Source organism: Perca fluviatilis, chromosome 11, assembly GCF_010015445.1.
Source record: "Perca fluviatilis chromosome 11, GENO_Pfluv_1.0, whole genome shotgun sequence".
In the NCBI taxonomy this organism is placed as follows: Eukaryota; Metazoa; Chordata; class Actinopteri; order Perciformes; family Percidae; genus Perca; species Perca fluviatilis.
In genome coordinates this window covers 7,817,552-7,840,796 of record NC_053122.1, presented here as the reverse complement: position 1 = coordinate 7,840,796, position 23,245 = coordinate 7,817,552, and the positions used below count along the sequence as shown (strand labels likewise).

At 41.3% G+C, this 23,245-nt stretch overlaps 1 protein-coding gene across 3 annotated transcripts; it reads left to right on the top strand.

Moving 5' to 3' along the window:
• The first annotated feature begins 3,850 nt into the window (after positions 1 to 3,850).
• On the top strand, positions 3,851 to 23,050 carry cnpy1 (canopy FGF signaling regulator 1). Of its 3 annotated transcripts, none has more exons than XM_039816718.1 (6): positions 3,851 to 3,967; positions 5,109 to 5,203; positions 7,721 to 7,836; positions 18,438 to 18,650; positions 21,356 to 21,452; positions 22,956 to 23,050. In XM_039816718.1, the coding sequence occupies exons 2-6, from the start codon at positions 5,110 to 5,112 to the stop codon at positions 22,994 to 22,996; spliced, it is 561 nt and encodes a 186-aa protein (XP_039672652.1). In that variant the 5' UTR covers positions 3,851 to 3,967; position 5,109; the 3' UTR covers positions 22,997 to 23,050. The 3 variants fall into 3 exon arrangements, with proteins under 3 accessions (XP_039672652.1, XP_039672650.1, XP_039672653.1); XM_039816716.1 differs by lacking the exon at positions 3,851 to 3,967 and adding an exon at positions 3,990 to 4,178; XM_039816719.1 differs by lacking the exon at positions 3,851 to 3,967 and adding an exon at positions 4,422 to 4,547.
• Positions 23,051 to 23,245: the final 195 nt, after the last annotated feature.

The following is a 23,245-nucleotide window of genomic DNA, read 5'->3' as shown; positions in this document are numbered from 1 at the left end:
CATTGCCACTTCTTCATTACAGCATTACAACACCATGTTAAAAACCAGACGAACGAATATTCGACAATACTGCGCCGCGTCCATTAGTAGTTTTGATGGTCGAATATTCGAAGAGACGACTATTCTGTGAAACGCCTGGTCCAGACCAGGCAAAGCTGGACTACACTGACCATGGTCCACTGGCTTTGTGCACTCAAAGTGTGGAACTGATCTCAGCGTACATTTCAGAGTATGGATGTGTCTATCTATCTATCTATCTATCTATCTATCTATCTATCTATCTATCTATCTATCTATCTATCTATCTATCTATCTATCTATCTATCCATTCTGTGGCATTTGTGTTTATTCAAAGAGAAAACATAGCCAGAGGGCAGTGGAGGAACTGAGACTGAACAAGTTGTCAGTACAAACTTAGTTATGCAGCCAAACACACTCCCAGCAGGAGATAATGAAGCCAGTCACATCCAAAGCTCCTGCCTCCCCTCACCTCTCTTATCTGCCTCCCTCCCCCTCTGGGACGAGGGCATTCGAACTGATCCGATAGATATGCTGAGAAGCAGACTCACTCTAAATGTATTGACGTACTCATTGATTTAGGTGTCACCAGGGCACAGCAGCTTTTGTGTTTTTGTTGTTTAGTTTTTTTTTTTCGTATCGGTGTGTTTTCTTTGGGTTTTAAAGAATTAAAACATTTTACACGACCAAGGCCAGTGTGTCTGAATTATTTCTCACAAAAGGGCTCTATACTACATTTATGCTATACAGTCCTTTCAGAATTTTTTTTTTGTGATTGTTGCCGGCAAAAATCCTTGATTATGTGGCACGTTTTCTTAAAAATGCGATGGAATATGCGGGATATTTATGCAATTTTATGCGATGAAATTGCAGGAACTTGCAAAAATTTCGGGAACTTGCAAAAACTGCAGTTTGATGAAAAAGAGAAAAAAAAGTGATTTCCCCCAACACCCTGCTTTTCGATGTTCACGTCGCGTAATTACGTCACTTCATAACGTCACTTCATAACGTCACTTCATAACGTTCCCGTGGCAACAGGGGAAAATGGCTGCTCTTGTGTGACGTAAACGCAACATTTTTCAATTACTGCTAAGATATATGTGACTTTTTTGCAACGAAAATGTGGGGATTATGAAGTCATGCAAGCCCTGCATATTTTGCGCGGAAATCGGCAATTTATGCGGCGAAAATGCGGCGTATTCGAAAAAATACGCCCCACCCCGCATAAATATGCGGACTTTGGCTGATTATGCATTGAATTATGCGATCGCATAATCACGTTTTTCTGGAGGGACTGGCTATAACTTAGCTGTGGGTCTGGAATCAAGTCTTTTCAAGAATTTCGGGAGAACATCCAACCCAAAGTAAGAATTAATAGAAGTGTGATTTATTTATTTGGAAGATATAGCTAAAAATCCAGGACATGGTTAAACCTTACACCCCAGCCTGTCCCCTCCGCTCTGCATCGGCCAGTCTGCTTGCTGCTCCCTCACTGTCTGCGAGGGACACCAAATCACTCAAACTAATCCTGACTGTTTGCTGTTTTGGCTCCTAAATGGTTGAACGAGCTCCCCATTGACATCAGGACGGCTGAAAGTCTACGCATCTTCCGCCGCAGGCGAAAAGCACATCTCTTCCGACTGCACCTTGGATAAGAAGATGATGGTTATGAAATTAAAATTAAAAAAATTGCACTTACATGTTGCACGTGCAGATGGGAATGTCGTTTGTTTTGCATGTTAAGTCATGAAATGATGAATTGATATTTTGACCTGATGATAGCGCTAAATGAAAAGTCAGTGGAGCACTAATTCAAATTCATCCTGAGGCGAACATGAATGGCGGTACGAAATGTTGTGATAATCTATCTAATAGATGTGATATGTCACTGCATGAGTGAAAACTTTCACCTGCTTGTGGCGTTTGAGGAAAAATCACTAGGAATCATCATCTGGGCACCATGAATATCTGAACCACATTTCATGACCCTGACTCTAGCATCCAAACAAAAATTACTACACAAGGAAAACAATTCCATTGAAAACCAGTGAGTTATGAAATGTACAGTATCAGCGCGATATTACCCGTTTTTGTTCAAAACAGTCACATAATCCTTGTTTGCCCATTTGTCAGTATCACACGTGTGATATATGTTCACCTTCACTTTGATCTTGCTCTTGCAAACACACACACAAACTACATGTATATATACAGTATACAACGTATATTGCTCGTACGGTCAGCAGTGCTGACAGCTCATGATGATGTGGGAAAGTTCAAGTAACCTCTTAGTTTGGTCTGGATGTCTAGTTAAAGGTCAGCATGCGGCTCTTCATCTGACACACTCCTGCTGATCAGTAGGCCTTCAAACAACAGTATATACTCGCTCTCTGGTAGATTGTTGCTCAGTTGAGATAACAGACACTAATATCATCAATGCGTTCTCCCTGAATTGGTGGCTCTGATCCACTTTAGCATAGTGATATGGAAAACTTCTGGTCAATCTTCAATTTGATGAATAGTAGAACAAACTCAATGAGCCTCAGTTGGCCTTACTCGAATATGTAAGCAACAACAAACCTAATGTCAGAGAAGATCTTGGTAAACCATGTATGCATGGACACAGACATACGTGTTGTCCCTGTTTTCGTCTTAAACGTTGACCCTTTCACTGTTTTTAGTTTTTTTAACGTTAATTGGAACATTTTGGTTGCCTGAAAAGGTCTTGTTTAGCGTTCTGCCAAGCAACCTAGCTAGCGCTAGCGTTAGCTGGTAACTTAAGGAAAAGTCTGCCGATTGTCTGTAGCCTACTGCCGTACATGCAGATGAATGACGGCAGTACCCGGAGGCCATGTTTACCCGCTGGTAAACCTCCGCTGGATAACTCGCTTCAGAAGGGTGGAAAATCGGCCACCTTCCCTCTTTAGCATTTAGCTTAGCGCAGCGCCATTGCAACACAGGCTTGGCTGCGTCACACTCTCCAGCTCCACCCTCTCGCCTGAAAATCGTCACGTCCAGTTTTTAAAAAACCAAGGTGACGACGGCCAAAAGTCCTAACTTCACTGATATGCTATGTCTGCTAGTTTTTACAGTCTATGCCTAAAACTCAAAAGCACACTTATGCTGAAAAAGAGTAATTTTCAACAACTCTGTTAAATGTTGTGTAGCCTATACCTCACAACAGCCTACTCGGACTAATTTTACCCAGCTTGGATTTGTCAGGCTTTTTGTTATACCAGACCCTTCTTTTCACACCACTGCGTTTCATGCTGTACAGAGGACATTTTCATCTACCTGTGCAATGAAGACCTTGATGTTATAGATTACATTCAATTAGTAGCAGTGAAACCAGGTCAGATCTCCCTGTGAAGACACCATCTGGCTCCCTGTCACTGACACACACACACACACACACACACACACACACACACACACACACACACACACACACACACACACACACACACACACACACACACACACGTGTGTAGAGGTGAGATTTTATATTTGGAAGTAGTTCTTAAAATCCATTACAGTTTACAGCGATCACAAACAGCCTACTTTATTTCAGCATTCAATTAATTTAACCTTTGTGTAGATTTTTATAAACATACCAATACATATAAACATTTTATGAGTTATAGCTACATATGTAAAGTCTGGTTTTTATAAAAGCCTACATCTGCATATTGTATTTACCTGATCATATTAAGGACAGGGTTGTTGTTTTGGGCATGGTTAATAAATAACGTTGCATTTATTGCACTGTACGGTCACAGTGATCTATTTTCTTGTATTTGTAAGCAGACATGTATCTGATTTCCTCATTCAACAAAAGCGTCCTGGAACACACCGTATTTGTTTGATTGGTCCGTGCTCTTTGAGGTGGAACGCGATTGGCTGACCAGGCTGAAGCCTGGCTGAACGTGGCTACACCACAGCTGGGCACGTAAGTCTGTCCCCCCGTCCAATAATGTTCCCCTACTGTTAAAATGATGTTTCTCGTAGCGCCCTCCTCCGTGGTTAGGGTTGGAGATATGGTCTGATTCAGATTTAGGTCGGGGGAAACACATATAGACGGGGAAATAGTCTTCGACACGACGGTTCACTGTCAACTGCGCCAAGTCAGAACGAACTAGCTAGGCAGAGTGAGAGGAAAAGTAAGTTTGACTGTGCCTTCGAGATTAAAGCAGACATCGTCTTGTGTGGAGTAAAGTCGTATGATAAAGTAATGGAGGATTCACATTTTGGGAAAACAATTGTTACTCCACATGTTACTGCCCGTGTATTACTCAAATATTGCAAATTGTTAAACAATATAGGTTTTACTTTGAAAGTTACGACCGGAAACTTGTAATGTAGTATAATGAAACCTGTCAGTTGGTGATAGATCGATAACTTGTGCTAAAATATAAGTAGGCTAGCTACGTGCAGAAAAAAACGTTAATGACAGCACATCATTGTATTCATAACACCGCTGTCATTTGACGTCCGCTGCCAGCTCGAGTGCAGTTTGCTCTCCTCGCCAGGTAAGACAAGCTACCTGCTAGCTCCGATGTGTACAGCACGGGCCACCAAACCCCGCTGCGAAATCTAGGAATTTAATTTGGTCTTGCGGACTGACCAACAATCGTCGCAGCAAAAACGCAGTGAAATATATTTTACGATTCGACTTGAGTCGGTCTACAATTCGGCATGCGTCCAATACACCAAGCAGCACAGGTTAAAATGCAGTGTAACCTGTTTACTTTTTGGTTCACCTGTCATTCCCACCTTACCGAAGTAGAGTCGCACATTATTACTGCAGAAGGTAACGTTACCGAATACACCAGGCCAGCACTGAGAGGCTCAGGAGGAGCTGCTACCCTCATCATGACACAAATCACTAGAAAATCGATAAATGCCAGTGAATTACTAATATAATATTTAACTTGAATAAAAAAAAGGCTATTTTTTTTATTTTGCTAATTGAAATCCCTTAGCACTTAAAAACATCATAATGTGATGAATTAGAGTTAACTGAGAATGTGCTACTGTCTAATTAGATTATCAGTATAACTGTCTGTCCGTCTGTCTTGTTTGGTTATCAGTATGGCCTCATGGATTGTTCAGATGACTGTGATGGTGCTATCTGTCTTCATCAGCAGCAGCCAGGGAAAGAGAGACAAGATGCTCTACTGCTCTGGTAAGTCACCAGCGTTCTAACTGAATGGTTGTATTCCATGAAATATTGCAGATGCTGCTGTTCAACATTTGAATTGCAATGCCTTGTCACAAGGGATTGCAATTCAAATGTTGAACAGCAGCATCTGCAATATTAGGAGAGTAACATCATGTGCGACCATGCATGTAACTCTATGCACACAAGTTTTTTTTTTTGTCAATTTATTGAACATGTTAAAAAACACAAAGTAAAGCTTATAATCAGAAAAGAAAAGAAAAATAAATGAGATCTTTAGCAACATAAGCAACAAATAAGCAACTCAAATAATATTGTTCATAATAATTTTCCTGCTTGCTATACTGTTACTTAGCACAGATAAAGGAGACAAAAACTGAGCCAAAAGGAACTATTGGAAAGTAACAAGACTAGGTTTGGGTTGTGCGATCATTTATATATCATCCAATCGTGGTTACTCGAGATCGCCGAAAGGTGATCCGATCGCCAGGGGGTGACAGAATTAGGAGAGGGTGAGGCGAGTTGTGTCACAGCACGGCAGTGAAATGCCAGCATGGGCGACTTGGTTTAAGTGTAAAAGAAAAACAAATAAGTAGGGATGCACCGAATCCAGATTTTTGGGGTTCGGTCGAATACCGAATCCACTTGTTAAGATTCTGCCGAATCTGAAACCGAATACCGAATCCTACTCCCATCCTCAGTCCATTAACACAGTAAACACATTAATGAAGTAATGAAGCTGGTAATGATTGTCTGGTTAACACAAGTTTTTAGCTGTGACTGGCCTTGCTTTTATTTCTTCACGTTTGGATTATTGCAATGTACTGTACACTTGTTTAAACAAATCATCTATGGACAAATTGCAAGTTGTTCAGAATGCAGCAGCAAGACTTTTGTCTAAGACCAGCAGGAGATCGCACATTACTCCTGTGCTTAAGGCTCTTCTTTGGCTACCGATTGGTTTTAGAGTGCATTTAAAAATCTTAATTATTACTTATAGAGCCTTGCATGGCCAAGCTCCCTCTTACATCCAGGATCTATTGCACGCACACACTTCTGGTTGCTCTCTAAGGTCTTCAAGCCAAGACCTTTTAACCGTTCCCAGAACACGTTTGAAAACAAGAGGTGATCATGCCTTTTCTGTGGTGGCTCCAAGGCTCTGGAACACCTAAAGACACATCGTTTTAGACAAGCATTTAGTTAGCCATATGGTTTTGTATTGTATTTTATGTGTTGTTTGTATTTGTTTTTACTGTAAAGCACTTTGTGACCCCTCTTGTCTGTGAAAGGTGCTATATAAAGTTTACTTACTTACTTACTTCCTTTGCCGTACCTGAAGTTTCTGCATTCTGGCTGCTGTCTGTAGATTCCTTCATACACAACTCGTATTCTTTCAGATGTTTCATACGCAAATGTTTCAACAGCGGTGATGTTGTGTATTGTTTAGGGTCCTTGCCGCCACGAGACAAATTGGCTTTGCAAATTGAACATTGAACATAGCTGGACTTGAATGGCCTTCTTTTGACTGAAAGTACTGCCAAACAAGACTTTTTTTCTGCTCACCAGTTCCATTTTCACTTTCTCCCAGCGTACTGCATTGAACGCTCCACCTACGTAAACACCTTCCCGTAATCAACGGCGGCGTCATTACGTCGACCAGCGTAGCGCGAGCATAGGGTTCGGTTCAGTGGAAAAAAGTTCGAAGGTTCGGCAGAAACCGAACCCCGTCAAAAAGCCCAATATTTGACCGAATCCTAGATTTGGTGCATCCCTACAAATAAGTAACATAAGTTGTGGTGTAACATGCCAACAATGTCTCCATTCAGTAGTCTGTCCACCAGAGAGCACTGACAAGTAGATTTTTACACTGTAAAATGTCCGACTCTACTTATCTTGGTCCCACTCCTTTTAATTACCATATTTGAGAGATACCTTTTTCAAAAATGCTTACGTATGTGTTTATTTTGTAAAATGAATATTGGCCTATGTCTTATTATATCCATTGTTGGATGTTTTTAACTGAGTTATTGATATTGATATTGATATTGGTCTTGGCCTTAAAAATCCCAAATCAGTCCGGTTAACTAAACGTTTTTATCCCAAGTAAGCATGATCCATAAATAAAAGTAGTGTCAATGTTTAAACATCTGTGCCCAATAAGAATGATGACTAAAAATTCAAAAATCAAATCCAGTCATAAAAAAAAAAGACAGATTTTTGCATTTGATACTAACCGTGCTTTGATAAGTTTCAACTATCATTTTGTACGTGTGTGATCGATATTGTCAAGAACTCATTCCCATCTCTTAGACAGACACCTGTTGCGTTTTATCAGACAGCTGTAGCTTATCCTGGTTTATTATGAGGGACATGCTCACTGTTGGACATGTAGCACTGGTTAGTTACCAAGAAAGAACCTTTTGTTTTTTTACCTTTCCGTTTAACGTATCGACTGATGTTCACTAAATTCCTGACCGCTTGTCTTCTTGCCGTCACTGAGGGTTTTACGTGTGGTTTTCCCAGCATGCAGGGCAATTGTGGATGAACTGAACTACTCCATCAGTCAGGTGGACCCTAAGAAAACCATCAACGTCGGCGGCTTTAGACTCAACCCCGATGGAACCATGAAAGACAAAAAGGTACGGGACACAGATGTGCATGTAAAGATTCCCTCACCTTACCACTAGGGAGGCACAATATTGACAAAATAAGCCCCTATTAGGGCTGCCACCTCTTAGTCGATTAGTCGAATAATCGGTCGTTTTGGTCTTAGTCGACTAAGATTTCTTTAGTTGATAAGTCATTTTTTATGCTTATTCATGCTTAATTACTCATTTCCAAGAAACTTATGAGCACATTTATGGTAAACATAAGATTTAAAGTGGTGCTTTTGCAGGATTAATTGTGGAGAAACTCAGTTTTACAGATGGTTAAATACTACATTTATATTGTTCTTTTCTAGTCTTAACCACCTCTCAAAGTGCACAGCTCTGTCAATTAAATCAACTAATCGATTAGTCGACAAAATCGTATGTGTTAGTCGACTAAGAATTTCTTTAGTCGAGGACAGCCCTAGCCCCTATAGTATTGCGCTATTGATTATGAATATTGCGATTTCAATATTAATTTCGATATTTTTAAACCTATATAAAATTACAAAAGTTATGGGAAAACGCATCAAAATACATTCATAACAAATACGACACAAGGTTTATTTCAACTGACAGTCATATTGGACTGGTCCAACATGAATAAATAAATAAGGACCATGTCTACAGAACAGGACATAAAATAAATAAAGAGAAGAGGACACAGCTTTTCTTTCGCTTCTCTGATTCGTTCCGTGTTGTTGTCTCTATCTGGTTCTTCACTTACACTGTCACTCTGTCCAAATATGCACACACGTCACATGGTACGATCCATAGGGTTTGTCACGTAGTGGACCCGTGCGCTGACGTGCACTAACGTGCAAGTGGCGCTGTAACTGGCCAATGAAACATGATCATTACAGCGTTTCAAGCTCTAAATGAAACACAACTAAGCCACACAGCCGACGGACGGGACGCAGCGCTCCACAAAATAAACAAAATATTGCATACTCATCGTGACACTTTCGATATAATATTGCGCAACGTGATATCGCAATAATGATATTGAGTCGATATATCACGCACCCCTTCTTACCACTCATCTGTCTCCTACAGCTCTTGAGTTATAGTAGCATGCAGAGTTTTTCCCGTGTGTGTGTGTGTGTGTGTGTGTGTGTGTGTGTGTGTGTGTGTGTGTGTGTGTGTGTGTGTGTGTGTGTGTGTGTGTGTGTGTGTGTGTGTGTGTGTGTGTGTGTGTGTGGCGCGCAGTAAGCATGATCGGCAGTAAGCATGATCGGTCCACATACAGTAAGGGCAAAGAGTCTGTGTTACCTTATTTGACATAAATCTACATGCATTATCCTGTTACTTCTGAAAAATTTGATAAAGAAAAATGTATGTATTGTAAATGTATATTATGCTTGAGTAAATGAAACCCCAATCAACAAAAGTGCTTCAGAAACTAATATTAATATTTAAATACCACCGTTTAAATCCCGGCACAGCCAGACTCTGGACGTTAACACTGGGATTAGCGCTCCTATTCAAGATTATGTTCTGCTTTTTCAATGCTTGTTTGGTAAATTGCTATTAAACACATTCAGAGAGGATTTGAATTGCTATTTTTGTTAGTCTTAATTTCTATTATTTTGGTGCTGGGGATTTTCCTTTGGTGCTGGCTAAAACCTCTTTGGGGTGCGCCACGAATTCCTCTATGCAGGAAAAACCCTGGTATGTGGTGGTGTAAGTATATGCTGACACATCAGAATAGAGATGCCTAGACATCCCTGTTTCCCATGTTATTGCGTGTCATTCTTGCATTATATGAATAAGTTTCAGTTAAAAGTGTGCCGGTAATTTCAATATTCCCAGTCCTAGTTTTTGCTTCAGTTCATATGCACACATTGGGCTTGCCTCATTCAAAATAAAGCAACGCTTCAATATTATACTGTAATCAGTGATGTGGAGGTATCACTGCAGTCCTTTACTCAGAGTGGATTGATCGTGTGTGTGTGTGTGTGTGTGTGTGTGTGTGTGTGTGTGTGTGTGTGTGTGTGTGTGTGTGTGTGTGTGTGTGTGTGTGTGTGTGTGTGTGTGTGTGTGTGTGTGTGTGTGTGTGTGTGTGTGTGTGTGTGTGTGTGTGTGTGTGTGTGTGTGTGTGTGTGTGTGATGCTGTGTGAACACAGTGAGACTATGGATTCAGGTTATTGTTCTTGGTCTAATGAGGTCACATCCCACTGGAACCTGGATATCCTCTATTGCCCAGGGACCAGGCTATCATAAGGTGTCCAGCTCTGCTATTGATTTCCTGGCCTTTTAAGTACTGACACTTGCACACAGTAAGTCAAGAGGGCTGGACGAAAGGGCTAAAATATCTTTATTCTAAACATGCCGCTAGGGGACTCTCAATAAAAAACCAAGCGATTCTGCTTACTACCTCTGTTGCTGGCTTAACGGGGAAACAACTCTGTTCCCCCAATTCGTGTATGTATCTTTTTAAACGGAACAGTGAGGCGTATAACGGTGCAACATTACCGCCTTGAACAAGCTGTGTGAAAGGGGCTAATGACAAAAACAAGCCGAGACTCCACACAGCATGAAGGTTTTTTTATTTTATTTTTTTTATTTTTTTATCTCTCTATGACAAAAGTATCTGAAGCATTTGAACACCAGCCCTTATGGTGGTTAGTCCCCATGATGGATACTGCATTTATGTCATCCAAAATCTAAAGTGTCCTTCATGGTGCCATTCATGCTGCTATCTGTGTCATTCTTGGCTTCTCATTAGGCAGTTGTCTAAAGGTGGATTAATTTAGATATGAATGCTAATTACTCTTCTTGTGCCCCCCGTGGGTTCTACTTGGATTTCATTTAATTTGCCCCCCTAGCTGTGTGTGTCTGTGTGTGTGTGTGTGTGTGTGTCTCTCTCTCTGTCTGTGTGTCATTTTACAGCAAATAATTCCAGTAAACACACACACACACACACACACACACACACACACACACACACACACACACACACACACACACACAGGCAAAGGTTACGCTAACGTGCTCACTAAATTGATGCTTATGTCATGTATTTAAAAGAATATTTTTAAACTGCTCTGCCGATCCACTAAGGCAAACCCACCTCCCACTCGTCCTTTTTAAATTAATAGTATGACGTTCAGGTTGTAAACATGTTTAATTGTGCTGTATAGTTTAGCATTTTAACATGGGGTTGCTATGGGGATTGACTCCCTTTTCGAGGCAGCCTCAAGTGGCCACTCGGTGAACTCCAGTTTTGGCACTTTCTTGTTGGCTTCATTTTTTATTTATTTTTTATCACCAAGGTTGTGGCTCGGTCAGTACACAGCTCATGGCAATATACCTCGCATTGGTCCCGCTCATCGTTTGGTGTGAGAAAATGGACCACGCAAAGACATCACACCACATACTCTGTCTGGAGCTGTGATTTTTACACTGTCTCAGACTTGACTTGAGACTTATCCTCAAAGGACTTCAGACTCGGACTTGGGACGCTGGACTCGTGAACAGTCTTTATTTTTAGGAAACGTCTGATGAACTAAAGCCTTAGCTTAAAGACGTCCTACAGTACAGGGCCCAAACAAGACCTCTTTGGAGGTTAACTCTGACTGTCGCTAGATTTATTTTATTTATTTCAGGTTTATTTAACAGGGACGATGCGCACTTATAATACATGAAACAAAATGTACAGTGTGCCAAAAGGCTATTTTACATCTGCTGTCCCTGGACAGATCGTACAATGTCACACCTGACACACATGTCGCACATGTCACCGATGTTGTGAAAAGATGAATGAACGTTTTTATATATAGCTACGCAGTGTTCTAAGCAGTCTGGATGGAACGCAGCAGGTAATACACTCATTATAACCACGACAGACTTGAGACCTGACTTGGACTCTAGCTCAAAGACTTGGGTGCTCCAAATCTCTGTAATACTGAACTAAACCGAACTTGGCAACTGAACCCTTACTCCATGATTTATTTATTTACTTATTCTACATTTTTGGTCTTAAAAATGTCTTCTCGGACTTTCTCATGGACAGACACCCTGGTTTATATATCCAACAGTGGAGGATTCTTCTTTGCATTCATTACTGCAACCCAGATCAGCTTTTCTGGTGAAAAGAGTTTGGGTTGTCATGCTGTAGTCACCAGGCCCAGGAGAGTTGTGGTTCCTCCAGAGATGAGCTCCTCCTCTGCCCTTAGCTGACACGAACCTCCACCTGTTGCATTGTTTGGTCAATCAAATGTTACTGAGCCACAGAAGAAGCCAAAACCTTGATCCCATGCCCTCCCAGCTCCCTCCTTTTCAGCAGCTTTTGACCTAGTGTGAATCGGAGAGGGAGGGATGTCACAGCTTAGATGCCATCAGTGAGGAGGATTTGCAGGTTTTAAGTCTCTGCTCTTTGGCCTCCTCACAGTAGGACTTCCTGGGGGCATGGGGCTGCTCCGTGGCACAAAAGTTAAACCTGCCTGCTGCAACAATGCCACATTTAGGGCCTCCAAAGACATTGAACTTAGTTGGTGCGGTGAGCTGATCTCATAGTGACCGGTGGGAAGTCATGCATTGAGAATGAGAGGATGCAAAATGACACGCTGACACAGTGACACATAATATCATGGCACAGAAATGTGACTGAGTGAGGTGACATGCAGTTTAACTGAATTTATTTTTTTATTTTTTTTAAATCCAGAGAGGTTTTGCATTTTCTCTCCGCTGGGTTAAATCGAGAGAGAGAGAAAGAGAGAGGACATGCAACAGGCCCCTGCATCAAACATTCAGCTACTAGCATGCCCCATTTCCATTTCCTGTTTGTTAAATCCATGAACAGAAATGTATAAAAGAAGGTTTGTGGTTTTAAGGGCAGTTATGTCCTAGAACAGTTTCTCTGTGGGGATTCTGTAAGGGATCATGTCATCGTTACTGGGGGAACAGTGTGGACCTCTGTACACCCTCCAAAGTGAAACAAAAATCCACGACCAACACTAGGGTTAGGTATCGTTTGGGTTGTTTCCCATTAGCGGTGATAAAATAATGTTTTTAAAACAGTGCCGGTGCCTGAACCGGCGCCATATGGCCGTATGGTCAAATTTAAAGAATTTATTTAGAATTGTATTAACAATAACTTATAACAATAACTTATTTCACCAGTCAGTTGCTGTTAATTGACAAAAATGAAGAACCACTAGATGGCAGAAGGATATTTTACAATAACTTTGAATGCACCACGAGCTTACAAGTTGCAATTGAACGCACCATTAAGCCCCGTCGGTGTTGTTTCTCCGACAACTCCCACAGCGTCGGTGGCCGTGGTGCAGCTAGTCTCCTCTGTGTCTTTAGCTGTAGACTGTTGTAGTCCCGCTGTTAAATACACCCAAGAGGTTGGACCGTTTAGCTTTCAGCATTTAAACTGTGTGTAAGCCAGCAATTAGCTAGCACTGGGCTAATTTTACCTGCTGCCAAGTGTAATGTTAAGTAGCGTCACGTGCAGTGATGCTTCTGTTGCCTCTAACGTCCACCGGAGTGCAGAGCAGGCATTTAAGTGGCACCGAATTGAGGCACCGCAATTTGAGTTGTCATTCGGTCCGGTAGATATCGGCCATTTGGAACTGGTGTCATATTGGCACAGAGTTTCGGTATCGATCCCTAACCAACAACCAACCGACGTTTGGTTTGAGGGGGAGTTACAAGCTGTAACTACTTCTTGACGAGCTAACCGTGTATCCATCCATTACACTGTAGTCTCCAGCTATAGTGTGGGTAGCCAGATACGGTTGGTGGGTACGGGTTTGGGTTCTGATCTCTGCACAGGCACCATGGTACCAACCTGGCAACCTCACCGTGATGACAAGACGTCAGGAAGCTGCACACAGGCGATGGAGGTGGTCCAGAAACAAAAAAGTTGTTTTTTATGTTCCTGTTTGTGAATAAATTAACCAGTATAAACAAGATCCAACATGTTAGCTTTAGAGGTCTTTCTAGGTGTATTTTTGAATACTTGGAAGGGTGAACAGAGCATCACACTGTTCCTCAAGATCCTAACGACCGGCAACGACGACATGATCCATCACTGACTTCCCACTGAGAAATAGCACCAGCGTGTAACTCCTCCTAAAACAACAATTTTAATTTCCTTTTGACAGAGCCAGGCTAGCATTATCCCCCTGCTTCAAGTCTTTATGCTACTCCAAGCTAACCCTGCCCTGACTCTGAATTGAGGTTGTGGCTAGAAGGGATACAGCTACGGCGACGACGTTTAAGTTTAGGCCCCAAAACGACTAGTTAAATTTAGGAAACTGAATGAATGAACACTTCTCCTGGGTGAAAGTATTAAAATTGTATTATTATATTAGATTAGATTAGATTTTGCCAGATTTTGCGTAACTTCTGGCTGTAGCTGTATCCCTTCTAGCAACAACCCTGAATTGATATTTATATTTATATTCTCATCAAACAAACCAGCTAAGCTTATTTCACCAAAATGTTGCCCTATTGCTTTTAAGCGCTGTGCCAGGCGTCACCTGTTCTCCATCCTCCATCTTTCAAATCTGCAAACATGGACAAGCTCTAGGCTATGGTTTAATGCTATTCTAAGGCCGCATATCATTTACAGTCAGAATTGCCAGCTAATTACAAATCGCTTCAATATTTCTCTTGTGTCATAATGAAGTGATATTATTATCATCAAGCCTTTTATCGCGGACATTCTTATCCACTAATCCATGCCATAAACGGCATAATGGTTAGAAATGACATTTCAGCTTCTCCTTCCACTCGCCGCTTTGATGACAATATCATTATTATTATTAATTTATGGGTCTTCATTGGCCCATAACGCCAGGACAATGAAATTGAAAGGCCCCTGTCCACAGCGGTGCAATAATGGCTCCCTATCCAATGGGAATTGAATGGAGGATAGCATCCCTGAGAAGCCTATTCTCTGGCCCAACCGGTCTCTTCCCCCCACCGCCACCACCGCCCCCCAGCCCCATTCTTCAAACAACACTGTGACTGACAGCTCCCTTTCACAAGACTCCGACTGGCAAGGAAGGGGTTTAATTCCAAACCATTTTGTAGCATGGCATGATAAAGACTCAGTCCCAAGCACGGGCTGAGATGGACCGATGTGGTTTTATTGTCGGGCAGGGGGAGTTGTCCCTTTTTTTTTTTTGATAGAATTGAGGAATCAGTTTAAGTTTAAAATTTGAACTCCGTTTTATCAAATTCATATACATGACACCTTTGAGCAGTTATGAGATGTCCCAAAGTTCTTGTATAGTTTGATGATCCTATGATGTCAGACAATAACAATACAACCCAAGATTTTATCTGCTTATTAAGCAAAAGTAGGACACTTAACTTTCTACCCCACTACATGTACCTGACAGCTCTAGTACTAGCTGTCTTCATATACAAATGTAAACTGTAAATTATAGTTTGGTCCAGACCTACTCTGTAATCTGTAAAGTGTCCCAAGATAACGTTAAGATTTGAAACTATAATAAAATTGAATTGAACTGAATAAAAATGATGCGTTGTTATAAATGAAGAATGAATTAGCTTCAGCCTGACCAACTGCAACATGTAAGTGATACTTATGTAATGAAGCATCAATAATAATAATCATATAATGCATCATAATATAAATACCTGAAATGGGTAATTTTCCATTTTGAGTACTTTTTATAGGTATATGCTACATTTTGCTGATTAACACTAGTGTACTTTTACTTTGGACAGTTTATTTTTTATTTTAAAATAGTAAAAGTACTAATGAAGTACTTTAACACGAGTAGACATAACTACAAGACATGAAAGACTCAGTCAACAATGAGATGAAAAGAAAACATGTCACACTCACGAGAGGTCATTAGTTGTAGTTTGTTTATTTTATATATATGTGTATGTGTGTGTGTGTGTGTGTGTGTGTGTGTGTGTGTGTATATATGTATATATATATATATATATATACACACACACACACATATATATATGTATCTATTTATACTTCTTTTATATTACAAATTGAAAAACTACCAGATTGATCTAGTTAAAAAAATGCTATCTCTTTCATTGTATTTGCCTAATCCATAAAATCTGACGCTTTAGCTAATTTCCAAAGCCTTCAGATTATTTGAGGCTGTAATCATACCCATCATAATATCTGATAAAGCATATTTGTATGTATATTTGAGCTCTGTCCCATAATAAACATGAATAAAGAGTCAATGGGATGACCCAAACCATCTACCCACGACTCCCAAAACTCAACTGAATAGAACTCAAAGGACATTTTAATTCGTCTTAGGCCAAATGTCATGATATCAAGAACAACATTAAATTTGAAGATACATTTTGGATCATGGAAACTGAAGGTTGACGATATAAACTTAATTTATAATTAATAATATGAATTTAAAAAAAGTAAGTAATAATAAATAAGCCACTAAGCCGTCTCCATGACAAATGAGCAAACTCCATCTGCTGATGAAGCCCATAAGATATTAATAAAAGCTAGTAAGCAGACCTTGAGCAAAGATGATTGTATCCTGTGTTTGTAGAGGTGAGAAGATGGGTCCATCGATAGAAAATTGATCAACAACAATTTTGATTTGGAGCCTAATTGTATAAAGAAATGACAGAAACGGTCCTGGTTCCAGCCTCTCAGATGGGCTGATCTGCTGGAAACTGAAAATCTTTGGTTTTGTGAAATGTCGGTAGAACAACACGAGACATTTGTTAGACCAAATGATTAATTAATTGATCGAGAAAGTCATGTGCACATCAGTAGATAATGAAAACAATCAGCCCCACTCACATCTGCCCCCCCCCCCCAAACGACTAGACGTTATCACTCGTTTCCCCTCACTCAGTGGACGAAATGTCGCCACTGGTGTCAAAGTCATCACGAGCAGATTTTGATTGATAGGTGAACCTCATCGTCATTGGCCTGCGTGACCTACATCCCTCGGTGCTCGCCCTCCAACCTTTTGGCCCCCGGTGCTGTAACGCATTCTGTTGACCGGCCAACTTCCTTCCTCCTCAGCACAACGGTGCTGTCAAGCTCAAGGGATCCTGTGCTGAATGAATCCGATGTTAAATAGGTGGGCTGGACCTGAAAGACAGAGGGATTAGCGAACGGGTTTGGAATCATTTATTATTTTTTTTACTATGACGGAGCAGAGGAAGAGGCAGAAAAACTGGGAACGCAAAGGAAGGAACACAGATGGCGGAGAGGCCCTTTGTCACTTTGTGACATCTCGGAGTGTGTGTGTGTGTGTGTGTGTGTGTGTGTGTGTGTGTGTGTGTGTGTGTGTGTGTGTGTGTGTGTGTGTGTGTGTGTGTGTGTGTGTGTGTGTGTGTGTGTGTGTGTGTGTGTGTGTGTGTGTGTGTGTGTGCGTTAGTGTGTATGTATAATGTAATCAGTGGGCTTGGCCCGGAAGGGAACACAGCCAATTCTGAAAAGAGACAAAAGGGGTCAGGGAATAATATATCTACATTGTTAGAAAAATCCGAGTTCATCTGCAAGATGCCCTCCAACCCCTCCCCTCTTCCTCTCTTCCGTTGCACCCCCCTTAGCCCTCTCCCTCCCCCCACACCCACCCTGCCACCTTTTGACCAAAGAAGACAAGGAAGATTTCCTCCTTTGATCATTGGAGGGTGTAGAGGGTGTGTGTGGGGTGGGGGTGGGGGGGGGGAATGAATGGACCAAAAAAAAAAAGAAAAGAGCAGCAGAAGCAGTGCAGGAGCTGAGAAAATGAGCTGTTTACCCTGCACTTGGCTTCTGTTGAGGCCTCCTGCTTCTCCCCATCTCCTCCGCTGACCCCACCCTTCTCAGGAAACCAACCCCTCCCGTCAGCTTTTTCCAACCCTGCTTGGAGGTGTAAAGAGCACCACCCCCACTCCTCCTTTCGGGCCCCTTTCACCGCCACCGTCCTCGCCCCCTCATCCCCCCGCGGGCGTCACCCCTGTCACCCAATCTCCTTCCGGGGGGAATGGTGCGGAGCAGGGCGCTGCACCTGTCTTGACCCGTCTAGACACCGCCGCCTCGCTGTTTTGTCCTCAAAAGGAGGAGGGGGGAGGGGGGAGGAAGAGGACGGTGGAGTTTGGATGGAGAGGTGGGGAGGGTATGCGCGCAGGTTAAAAGTCAGAGTTGGAGGTTGAGGTTTGTTAGTGAGGATGGAGAAAACACAGCGGAAACAAGAGGTCGCCCAGCTGACCCCGCGCTGGAACACCGCTGACACCGGGGCAACCCACACTCTGAGGACTGTCACCATCAGCCTGGTCTATAAAGACTTTTGTGTTTTCCTCAGCATAAGCTAACCATTTTGTGCCATGGCAGTGACACAGGTGCCGTTTCAATTTTCTTTTTTTATACTAATTTTAGGTTATTTCACTTTTACCATATTTCCAGTTTGGTCTACGTGCGTTTACCCTTAACTCTGAGGCATGTGTTTTGATTTAGTTTAGGAAACATTGGGAGAGTAAGATGAAGAATGTCACATGACCAAAGATCCAGGCCTGGCCGGGACCCAGGACGTCCGTACACTGACGCCTACCAAACAGCTCAAAATTTGGTCTCCATGTCCCCCCTCCCTGTCTCTCGGTGGTGTGGTCAGGTACCTCTCGCTCGCTCCGAGACTCACCTCAGCGAGCTCCTGGAGGGGGTGTGCAACAGCATGAGCGACTACGCCCTCCATGTGGACCCCGACACCCAGCACAAACAGTACATGAGGTTTGCTCCCAGGAGTAGCGGGGCCACCGGGGACTTCCCCGACTTTAAAAATTTCCAGTTCGACGGACCTGAGGCATCCGACTCCATGAAATTCGCAGTGAGTAAAGAAAAAGTGCATAATTAAACCGTAATGTATAGTGTATTTCTGCTAGAGCTGTAATCCATAATCATAACTGTGTTATAGGGTTGGAGGGCATTAGATCAGGACAGGTTGAGACACACACACACACACACACACACACACACACACACACACACACACACACACACACACACACACACACACACACACACACACACACAACACACAGCTTAATCCTTCACTAAGTTTGTGCTTAAAGTTCTCTCTAGGTTCTCAGTAACTAGCTACCTTCACACTACTCATTTACTAAATTGGGTTGATCCATTGAGACTGAAGGAATGTCTTTGCTGTGGAGACCCTGTGTGAACTAGTTGCTAGGAAACATTTATAGCACTGTCCAATCAGAATAAATCAGTGGCGTAAACAGGAAGTGCAAGGCAGTTGTAATGCTACTGTAGCAAAACCTCCAGATGTTTATAGTTTCAGAAGGCCAAACTATTTAATTAACTCAACTGCCAATCCTTTTTAAATGTAGGTGTTTGTGTGTGTGTGTGTGTGTGAGTGTGTGTGTGTGTGTTATATAGTTCAATTTACGTCAGTTACCGAACTTAATTTTAGACCTATAGAAAAATCTCAAAAAAGGGGAAATAATTGCTACACATAGGAACTATTAAAACAACACATATCTAAGAAATTAGAACTCAGAAAATTGAACATATACTTAAATTTAAAAAAAATTATTTATATATTCTTTTTTTTACTTTCAAGTCTCTGGGAATCTTCACGGGAAGTTCCATTGCCCACATTTCAGATCCCACGTGTTGCAGTATAACCTCCTTTTACTTTTTCATCTAACCGTGTCACATTTTAGCAAGCCGATTGGTTCAGTCAACAGTTCCACCTGCAGTTAGTGGGTTGAAAAAAGTTGACTAGTTTGTGTGGGGCAACCTGTTTGAATTTAGTGATGTGTCCGTGTCCACCTCGCAGGAGGAGTGACTAAATTGTATTAGTAGTGTTATTTATGTATGGGACAAAAATGTGGATTATGTGTCTGTCCTGTTGCAGTGTAACATACTGAGGGCTTTCACTGTGATCACATGTTGCAGTAACTAATCCAAAGATGTTCTCCTTCAGAATGACTCGAATGCAACTTGTGTGTTTTTGTGACGATTCATTCAGATATTGCCGATCATATCAAGTTAACACCAGAGAGCAGTTTTAATTCTGTTGTCTTCATTCTGTATGTGACAGGGTCAACATAACATCCTTTTCTAGTGGAATACATACACAGTCTGTAAGGCTAGGTCCACCTTACCTCTTTAAATTAAAACCATTTATAAAAATCATGTTTTGGATCAGGGCCGTTCAGTGAATTTGATAAAGGTTCTCCGCGCAAGAAGAAAAAGCAAAGTAGAAAGGAACAGAACCACCTCAAATGCTTTAATTTTTCCTTTTTACCGTCTTAATTTGGGTTGCCGGGATGCTTAAGATTCATGTCCATATTTAGTTTGCCATACCATACATCCTGTAGAGCTGGTTATTGCAGACGGCCCTGAAAACGACCCAACGTTTTCAAAGCCCGAGCTAATTTAATGAGCTTGAGCTACAGTACAGGCCAAAAGTTTGGACACACCTTCTCATTCAATCCGTTTCCTTTTTATTTTCATGACTATTTACATTGTAGATTCTCACAGAAGGCATCAAAACTATGAATGAACACATATGGAATTATGTACTTAACAAAAAAGTGTGAAATAACTGAAAACATGTCTTATATTTTAGATTCCTCAAATTAGCCACCCTTTGCTTTTTTATTAATAAGGGAATAAATTCCACTAATGAACCCTGACAAAGCACACCTGTGAAGGTAAAACCATTTCAGGTGACTACCTCATGAAGCTCATTGAGAGAACACCAAGGGTTTGCAGAGTTATCAAAAAAAGCAAAGGGTGGCTACTTTGAAGAATCTAAAATATAAGACATGTTTTCAGTTATTTCACACTTTTTTGTTAAGTACATGATTCCATATGTGTTCATTCATAGTTTTGAATGAACACAATGTAAATAGTCATGAAAATAAAGAAACACATTGAATGAGAAGGTGTGTCCAAACTTTTGGCCTGTACTGTAGATTCAGAATGGGAGCTCCGTGTGCTTTGTTTTTTAGGATTCAGGATTGACTCAGCTTGAACCTGATCTTGCTGCTCACTTAATTTAATACACAGAAGCTGCAAAAATGGTTTCTTTTACACGTTGCAGGTCAGGTGGCTGCTTTTTTTTTTAGCGCAGGTTTTTGAAAAAAGAAAATGAAAATTCTTTCCAGGACTACCTGCTTAAAATCCATGAAGTAATAATGGAGTCCGAACTACTATCAGCTTGAAGTTGATACGAAGCTCCCAGTGAATCTGTGCTTCAGCGGCGCGACCGTGGAGTTGTCAAAATGGCTGAACAGTTTTTGGCAAACAGAAGGGAAAACATGGCCACCGCCCTGCAAACGGCGTGACCGCCATTGTGCGAATAAGACACACTGTGTGTGTGTGTGTGTGTGTGTGTGTGTGTGTGTGTGTGTGTGTGTGTGTGTGTGTGTGTGTGTGTGTGTGTGTGTGTGTGTGTGTGTGTGTGTGTGTGTGTGTGTGTGTGTGTGTGTGTGTGTGTGGTGTATGCATGGGCGAGCTCCGTTTCCCCCAGGCCAAGTCTCTTTCTCGTGTTTTTCCTCTCAGTGTGAAGCCGTGGTCGAGGAGCTGGAGGATGATATCATCTCTCTGTTCAGCCAGGACGTAGAGCACGTGCACGAGGAGTTATGCAACAGAGTCTCAGGTACCACCGCTTCTCCACACAGATATGATGCAGCTCTTTGGATTTTTAACGTTCACCCCCTTCCCCCCTCACACAGGATATCTGTGTCACGCCTCACGTCCACTGGAATCACTTTGTCTTTCTTTCTCGAGATCAGAGTCCTTTTTGGAAAGTGACTTCACGTGCTCTTTGTTGTAGAAAAAAACCTCATTTGAAATCCAGTTTGCTTGTTTCTGCGTTTCCCTTCGCTACGACAAAGGAAGATGACTTTCCCATCTGTAGTCCGTTTAACCCTCGTGATGTCCTCGGGTCAAATTTGACCCATTTTGACTTAAAATGTCTTCATCTGAAATATGGGTTTCTTTATAACTATATTACCCCCAAATTAACATCTCTACAACGCGCTTCGCAGGTCAAAGTAATGATCGCTACTTTCATTGGATTTTGAGTTTAATTTAATTCAATTTTATAGCATTTAGAGAAAAAAAATGAAATGGTTTCTAAACAGTATCCTGACTAAACTTTCACATACACAACTCTGGGATTATCCATCAACATACGTTCTTCTAATATTAGTCAAATTAATTCATAATTTCAGCTTTTTTTTTAACAAAACAAATAGGTATAATTTCCTATACGAGGTTAATTCATCATGAATTCCCCCCAAAAAGTGTAAAAGTATTGATAATAAGTTGGTGTTAGTGGCGCATATACTGATGGTAGGGAAAAAAGCGGCTATAGTCGAAAAAAGCGACAAAAACGTTGAAAAAAGTGCCCCAAAAAATGGACAAAAATGCCGGAAAAAGTGTCAAAATCATAAAAAAAATACTTTTAATTTTCTATTTGGACCCTAGATGACAACAAGTGCATGGTCAGCGGGAAGACAACACGAGGGTTCATCATCCTATATTGCTTATAGCTTCCGCGCACAGCCTTATCGTCGCTGACGGGCAGAAACCTTGTATCTCCATATCTCGTCATTAAAAAATCTTTTTTCATGAATCGATGCTATTGGTCACCCTTTACGTCTGTCTGTGTTTTTTTTTTTTTTTTACAAATGTTTAAACAGTGACGAGGTGATTTTTGTGTGAGGAAAAATGGCTCATTTCAAATGTTTTTGTTCAAATTACTCATTTTCTTTTATTTCATGTCCTGAAAATCGACAGTTTTGGACATACAAGGTTTTTCCCCAACAGCGGCAGTTATGTAACAGCAGAGATGACAGAGAGGCCATTTGTGAGAATCTGAATCAGCTGTACGCCAAAAAGGTTTTATTTTCAAAGAAAGACACAACTATCCCAAGACATTTCTATAGCATAGAAACAAACTCAAACTGTCCACTTCTCTAGAATCGTCACGATGACCTCCAGCTGATTTAAATCAGTTTTTTGTGTCATAAATCAACATCACACAACCTAGCAAAATAATCCAAGATTTTCATTCATCTACTAATTATTGTTCACAAGTCATTAACTTCATCTCTCTGGCTCATGTTTTTTTTGGTCTTTCTGTTTTGGATTTCAGACTACTGTGAAGGCAGCAGTCACACAAACGAGGAGCTATAGTGTTTTAGATTTTCGGTGGACCAAGGCGGGAGCAGCTCTGTTGCAGAGATTACAGAAAAGAGGCCTGCAACAAAAACAGTTTTTGACAAATAATTGACAAATCTTTTTTTTAAAAAAATAAATAAAAGAAGTAATCTTGAGAAACCATTGTGTGCACGCTGTTTTTTTGTCTGAGGCTTGAAATCGATGCTCTTGCATGCCGCGCGCTGACGTCAGACCAGAGGATTGTGTTGTCAGCTGCTGCTTCTC

Excerpts from the sequence above, each read along its gene's own strand:
- cnpy1 (XM_039816718.1), top strand. The coding sequence starts at position 5,110 with ATGGCCTCATGGATTGTTCAGATGACTGTGATGGTGCTATCTGTCTTC. Across the intron at positions 7,837-18,437 it reads GAACCATGAAAGACAAAAAG|GTACCTCTCGCTCGCTCCGA; the intron begins GTACGGGACACA and ends TGGTGTGGTCAG. Across the intron at positions 18,651-21,355 it reads CCGACTCCATGAAATTCGCA|TGTGAAGCCGTGGTCGAGGA; the intron begins GTGAGTAAAGAA and ends TTTTCCTCTCAG.